This window comes from Octopus bimaculoides, chromosome 9 (genome assembly GCF_001194135.2).
Source record: "Octopus bimaculoides isolate UCB-OBI-ISO-001 chromosome 9, ASM119413v2, whole genome shotgun sequence".
In the NCBI taxonomy this organism is placed as follows: domain Eukaryota; kingdom Metazoa; phylum Mollusca; class Cephalopoda; order Octopoda; family Octopodidae; genus Octopus; species Octopus bimaculoides.
The window spans coordinates 89,118,902-89,126,827 of NC_068989.1; the positions used below are offsets into that span (position 1 = coordinate 89,118,902).

The 7,926-nt window shown below is 38.1% G+C and overlaps 1 protein-coding gene across 1 annotated transcript in view; it reads left to right on the forward strand.

Annotated features, from left to right (window-relative positions):
- Window positions 1-1,076: 1,076 nt before the first annotated feature.
- Window positions 1,077-7,926, forward strand: part of LOC106867893 (probable serine/threonine-protein kinase mps1) — a 91,891-nt gene continuing 85,041 nt past the window's right edge. Inside the window, exon 1 of the mRNA XM_014912960.2 lies at window positions 1,077-2,069. Within this exon, the coding sequence (XP_014768446.2) occupies window positions 1,978-2,069 (92 nt within the window). The 5' untranslated portion in view covers window positions 1,077-1,977. The remainder of the gene's footprint in view (window positions 2,070-7,926) is intronic.

Genomic DNA, 7,926 nt, shown 5'->3' on the forward strand with positions numbered 1-7,926 from the left:
ATATATATATATATATATATATATATATACACGTATGTATGTGTGCGTGCATATGTATGTGTGTGCAAGCACACACATGGACCTATAAGTGTGGATGTACAGACGGGGGAATAGCGTAAAATAAATTAAATTAGACGGGCGTGATAGGAATTTTGGGTGAGAATATTGGATACATATATATATATGTGTATGTGTGTATGTATGTTTTATGTGTGTGCATTGTAAAGCTTCGTGAGTGTATATTTTATTTTGAATTTCCTTTTGTTTCTCATGGAGTATTTGAAATGAAACAAATAACAGGGTAGGATGGAACGGAGAAGCGAAGACAGATAGAAAGTAAGTGATATTGAGAAATTGAACGGAATAGAGTTAAAGAGACAGGGTGAGGTGTATTGCTGTAGGGGTAGCGGAAGGAGGGAATGGTAATGAATAAATGAAAGAGTGAAAAAATATCAGAGTGCGATATAAGATAAAAGAGAGAGAGAGAGAAAGAGTAATAGAAATGTTTAAAAAAAAGAGAGGAAGGGTTAAATATGTAGGGAAGAAAAGAAAGGAGAGTTTCAAGGAAAGGCGTAAGTCAAATAAAAGGAGGTGGAGAAGGAGGAGAAGAAGCCATCTGACACAGAGAAGGACGAGGTGAAGGGACTACTTTCTAAATGTGAATAGGTGCACGTATGTTTCCCGCCAATTCCTACTCATTCTAGACGCACACAACAACACGCCAACTATTACTGGAACAAACATAAACACACACATGCATTGATGCATACACACACACATATATGAGTATGTACAAAGAAACGCTGTATGGTGGTAGGAGGCACGTTGCTTCTCCTTCCTCGGTCACTCTCTCTCCCTTTTTTCTTTACTCACATACATTGTCTTTCCCTTTCTTTTAATTTTTCTGCCTATCAAAAGTCTGTATATGTTTCAGTCTTTCTCTTTTATGTTTCTCTATAGTCTTACTTTATTTCTTTCACACTGTCTACATATATATATATATATATACACATTCTCACGTTCTTTCTCACACTCCTACTCACTCGTTTTTCACTCCCTCTTTACTCTTACTATCTCTTACGTCGCACCACCACTGTCGCCTCTCTCCCTCACACCGTCACTCCATTATCAACATTATCACCGCCAAGAAGACAGCGATGTCGTGGAAGGAGAAGACAGAGTGAAGGGGAGTAAGAGCAATAGTGAAAGGGGGAAACAAACGTACATAGTGGCGTGGTATAATGGCGTGCCTACAACCAGCAGCGAGTAGAGAGACATTCGGTTTAAATACCAACTAAAATAATCTTTCAATGTTTATATTTTTTTGGTGAAGACATCTTTATAACCACCAACTACCATTTTCCCATTGTACATTGGAATCTCTTGGATTTTCTTTCCTCTTGTGGGTCAATATACTATTTACAGAGGCCATCCACTTTTGGATAGAACCATTTTATTCATAACATTTGTTACATCGGCTCCGCTCCGTCTTGTAAAGTGAACGTGCGTTTTTTTCTCTCTCTCCTACCCTCCTCTCTTTCTCAGTCTCTTCCTTTCTCTTTCATCCTCCTCCCTCTCAATATCTCACCCTCTTTTTATCTCCCTCTTTTCCTCTCTCTGTCTATAGTATCTCTCTTTCTCACTCATCTGTTCCTTATTCTCCAACAACGATCATATACCATAAAATATTTTTGTGTGTTTGTGTGTATATTTATATTATATATACACATAGATACGTATACATACATATATCTACATACATACATTCACAGAAATCATTCATACACTCAGACTACAGACATAAACCGCCAACAACAAATAGGCACTTTGGATATTTTCTCTCCCCGGGGGGTTTGTTTTGGGGTTTCTTTTTAATACCCTTGAACCTCTTCAGGGTTTTTTATAGCTTCTTAACACCCCTTTTTCTCCCTCTGTCCGTGTGTAACCTCTATTTCTAACTCTTGTTCGACCACTACTATGTCTGTTTACCCTCGGACAGCTGAAAAGAAACGAATTATGCAGGAATACCGGATGCGACACGAAGAGATGACATCCGTAGCACTAAACAGGTAAGATAAAAATAGATTGTTTATTTTGTTGTTCTGTTTTGTTGATTTCTTTTGCTGCTTTCGCTTTTATTATTTGTCCTCTTTCTGCTGAGTTTGCTACCAGAACAGTACACATAACCACACCACCAAAACATAAACATTAAACACACTGAACCTTCAATGACAATTGTCTGCAAAAGGACATAAATACAACAAACCGTTGCTAGTTGAGATTTTTTTTTAGTCCCAGCCCAGCGAAAAGTTAAAAGATGGCCCAAAAGTATTCTAGCCATGATCATTTTATCATTTTGTTTTCCAGATTTCGTCCTTTTTTGTTTTTTGAGAGTGAGTAAATAAATAATATGGCGTGATATGAGGGTGGAGGGTGGTTTAATCACTGTTTGTTCTGTTTTGTTTCGCAAAGGAAATTTACCACCAACCTGTAAGGTTCCCTCGTTGGTTCAAGCAATTAGCGGCGGAGCTAGATTTTGTTTTTCTGAAAGTACTAATACTTTAATACAAAAGTGGATATAGTCGATTGTACCCTTCCTGCTACCCCTTTGGCTGTTACACTCCAACCAGTGAATGGTTTAGACTTATGTAAGGATAGTTGGCGAGTCTTTTCTCGCCAAAGCAGACCCTCTAGTTATAAATCCAACAGTTGGTGATGATATACCTGTAATTAATACCTTATATCTAACAATACCTGTTATGCTAATTGCAGGGTGGTGAGGCTGTTGCAGTTGGGTTGGGCTATTCATAACATCTCTACCCCGCAATCTTGCGCTACTAGGGTAGGAAATACCCCACCCATTTTCACCCGATTTTAAGGTCGCTGAGACCAACTCCTCAGATATCGATCAAATGAGGACCCGTATTTGTGTGAGGTTGGTTTTGCGCGCTCGCACTGACACACACCGACTCGTGTGTGTGTGTGTGTGTGTGTGTGTGGAAATAGTCTGTACTGATCTTTTTTTGTTGCTGCTCTAAAACCTTTGATAGTTAACACTTTATCAGAATGTTATTGTAAACACACGTACACAAATATGTGTTTACATGTATCTGCCCACGTACACAATCACATATGATTACATATGTGAGTGTGCACGGTTGCACGGTTACACATCTCTGTTTATTCGTATTGCACACACGTAAAACATGTTTACACGTGTATACTCACACACGTGTAGTACTTTATGCAGTTGACGCACTCACACACACACGTATGTGTATTCACACAGGTATATATATAACAGACTTGGGTGCAGTCAATGTATGCATACATACGTTACGTATACACATATTTATAGACACATGAATTACACACGTGTATAGACTTAGATATATTTTGTGTTTACACACACGTGTGTTAAACACATGTAAGCATGTTTACAAAACACACAATCACATGCATGTGTATTACTTGTGATGCCTACACACAATCATAGAAATGCGTATTATTACATAGTAATAGTCGCATAGTTTACATACACCAAACATGTGGGTATGTTTACACATGTTTTGAGTGGTGTATGGTGTAGTAACTGGTATTGTTCCCTCACAAAAACCAGGAAAAGCCCTGCAAACAAAACAACCACATGCTTAAATGTAAAGTAGAAAAATTTCACGATTAAATAACACAAATACGTAATAAATGTTTCAAAAATAAAAAGCATAGAAAAAATTATGATTTAAATTTCGTATAATTATACATTCGAATTATACATTCTACTCATTATTTTGGTGGAAAAGTACTTTGAAAAAAACCCCCGAAAAAACATGAAAAAGCGGTGTACCGAAAAAAAGATTTGTTTTTCTTTGGAGTTTCATTGGAAGGGTTAGGGTTAGTATTATCTCAAGGGAGTTTTTGACCTACAGGAATTTTTGTCCCACGGAGAGGTTTTCATTTGATCCCGGAAATATGTATATGTGTGTTATGTAACGCGTGTATATATATGCGTACGTGTGTTTGTGTGCTTAATGGTAAATCTCTTTCTCTTTCTGTGTAACATCAGTCTGTTGTATGGGTGCTTATTTATAAATATATTTTGTATTTATAGAAATGTTTCTGTCTGTATCTCTATGTAAATATGTGTGCGTGTATCGAGTTCTTTATATGGCTACATGTTTGTTTATATATATATATATATATATGTGTGTGTGTGTTTAATAGAAATGTGTAATACATAAATAGTAAATATATACGCGTATCAGTGCATGTTTTTCTTATTTCAAGGTGTTTATTGTGTCATTAAAATCAGTTGTGTACAACCTTACAGTATGTGTGTATATACGTGTGCTATGTGCATTTCTATAAACGTATATATGCTGGTGTGTGTGTGTGTATATATATACATACATATATCTATGTGTGCGCGTGATGAAATAAATCCGGCTCTAATCCCATTTGAGATGATCCTTCGTGATGGATCAAATAGTATTTTGGAAGGTCATAGATAGATCGAGGAAGGGAGGGTGTGTTCGTGTCCGCGTCCCCCCGCTCCCTCGTATTATTATTACTCTTCCTCTCCCTCCTCCTCCCTCAATCACAAGTCTCTGCTTGCATGACTGTCTGTCTGGTCGGTGGGTGGGTGGAGCATTGTTCTCTTGTATTTTGTTTGATTTTGCTGCTGCTGCTGCGACTACTACTACTACTACTACTACTGTTTAATCTATTACCACTAACCACTACTTACTAAAATTTTTGCTACTACTACCACCACTACCGTATTACTACTACTACTTACTTAATAGAACAATACCACCACCACTACTACTGCTGCTGTTGATAGTACTGCTGTTACTATTGATGTATTACTACTATTGTTGACGATTGTGATTCGGTTTCGATTCCACGTTGCAAACTGCTCGTCTGTGAATGAAATGCTTAAATAAATATCTCCATTAAGGTCATTTGTTGGTGCTGGATGTGGTGTTGGTTAGTGGCTCTGCAAACTGATTGATAGGATAACATTACACACCGCATGCGTTCCCGCCCAGCTAAAGAATCCTTCTTATATGGCAACCCTGTCGGTGTAACGAGAGGAGGATGTTTAAGTTTGCCCGTGTGCGTGATTGTAAAAATACTCCGTTTGCCAAGAGGTACTTTAAAGGGTTGTACTGTTTTTGTGTGGAATCGATACTCGTAACATTAGCACGCACACATACGCTAAGAATGGTACGTAAACGGAGGTTACCTTAGTGTAAGTTTGAGAAAAACAAACACACACACACACACACACACGTGTGTAGTGAAGAAACCAGCTGATTTCTTTTTGTTTTCTATTTTCTCTTTGACACCTTTGTGTGTGCGTTTATATATATATATATATATATATATATATATATATATATATATATATATATATATATATATATAATGTGAAATCTCTTGAATTATGTATCTATATTATAGCGTATTTACAAGTTTACTATAGCGTAATAGTTGGTTGATATCTAACCGAATAATTCTAATGCCCTGATGTGGTTTAAGAATCAATCAAATAACTGCAACAATGAAATCAGACACAGTTCTTGATGATGGGGGAAACCTAAAACCTAAAACACATGGAGAGCAAATAGGGGTACAATCGATATGATTAAGCGCACACTCAAGAACGAACCCCCAAAAGGGAACGTATAAACAGCTACATATCCATCACAATAACAACCATTTAAAATCTAAACGGACGGAGGCACCCGTCATCAGCTGCTCTATTGGAAATTATTATGGTTTCGACACCCTTGCAGTATCGCCCAAGCCAAGACTTTACATAACGTATATATTATTGAAAACATCCTTTAATAGCAAAACTTTGTTCACCTAAACTGGTAGAAGCCAAGTGACCAATATAAAAATGAAACAAAACAAACACCGATTAGATTATTTAAACTTAATTCACTTGCATTTAATATAAAATCTGTTCCGTTGTACAAGATACCGTAAACTTGAATATTGTGAAGTTTGTTTTCCTTTAGTAATTAAAACCCTGATTATCTTTATTTTCAGGAATAGTGTACACCAAACTACATTATGCAATGCGTTTTATTTTTAAACGGTTATGTGTGCTTTAAGTAGGAGTTTGTTAATTTTCTAGCCGGCTGAAACCACCCTGTTACAGGCTCCCCGCTTCATCGGCTCCAGACATGATATTTCTTTTTCTGAATGCAATGAAAAATGTCTGGAGGTCTCACTCTTTTTATCTGGTCTTTTGACACATTTTCATTGCTAATTTCAATATGTATCCAGTGTTCATCAACTTTACCCACTTGTGTTTCCTCTTACATTTTACTGAATTCATCTCAGATCCTTACAGATAGAATTCCGCAAAATCAACGTCATACACGGAAGCTAATTCACCCGACTCCTGTTTTCCCTCACACCTACAAATATATGACCATCTGTCCATGTGTTAGCATAATTAATCAAAAGATTAACTTGCTTTTCATTTCGGGATCGATAAAATAAATGTCAGATATGTATTGTATGAATTCAATTGACCATTGCAGTCTTCTTATTGCAAAATATGATCATCACGTTGTAGGTATCTTCTTTCTTGGGAAATGGCATTTAAAGGACCGAAAGACATGAATTCTATTCCTTCAAGTACAAATTTATTCAGTCTAAGCCGGATAAACTGTTAATGAGAAAAATCTTGGCGCTTAACTGAAGATATTAAAAGAAATGAATATTGCAATATACTGCAAGTTGGGCAGGGGTAAATATCCAAGGGGACCAAGTTTCACTGTTAATCTGGTTTTGTGAAGGGCGCCAAACACCGTTCAGCCATTGTTTCTCCTGGAGATGATAAATACCAATCATACATTCTCTGAGGTGAGCGAAAAATATCTTGGCGATGCAATGAGTTCAGATTTCGCCGCGGTGTGTGTGCGTGGGGAAATGTGCGTTTTTACTTTTCATCATTCCGGGGGTTGCAACAAAGTTATCGGACACCTGTAGTTTATTTAGACGACCGAGTTACTGGAATTTGTGACTTCTGCCTATGTTGTTTTGAAAACTTCTTTTTGCTAGTTTCAGCTCGAAAGCTGCGGCCATGCTGGGGCACTGCCGTTAGAAATCGTTGATGGAGAAACCATAGGTAGTGGTTAAGGATCGGAGACGCAGAGCGTCGTACCAATGTCAATGAATTGACGTACCCAGTTATGTATTGAGCGGCTACGCTCTTCGCCACCAAATCTGATGAAGGGTTACATCCTCCCCTACCAAATTCAACGCCTTGTGGTGGCTGTGCAAGCACTTTGTCGATGCTTCGTTGTCTCTTTAGGAAGCTGTTGGGTTTCGGCGTTGATTCAAGTTTTAGAATGTGTACGAATGTGTTGTATGTTGGTTTTGAACTTGCAGAAAGCAAGTGAAGTCAGCTGTCTTATTTGTAGTGAATGTACGCGATGTTGCAGGCGTTACAACTATTGCAAACAATGTGTATGAGAGAGGAGGAGGAGGAGGAGGAGGAAGATGTTGAGGGGTAGTTCTAGAGTTAAATGAGGATGTGCTACTGTCACTTGCAGAGAGAGAGAGAGAGGAGGAAAAGAGAGGACAGAAATATCAGAAGAAAAGACAGAAATGTCTGTATCTGTGAGGGGAGGGGGATAAATAAAGGAAGATATGAAGGTGAGGGAGGAGGCGAATGAAATATAGGTGGGGGAGGTAAGGGAAGAGTGTGTGTGTGTGTGTGTGTAGTAATGGATAGAGAGGGAGGAGGGAGAGGTGTCGCGTAGAGACTTGTTTTGGCGGCTCTCGTCTCTGGAAAGTATGCAAAGTCACTGCGTATGGGGGGGGGGAGTACAAGAGCGAGTGGTGGTGGTAGCGGCGGTGAAAGATCGAGTGAAGTAGCTAGCAGGTGGAATAATATAGTAATTA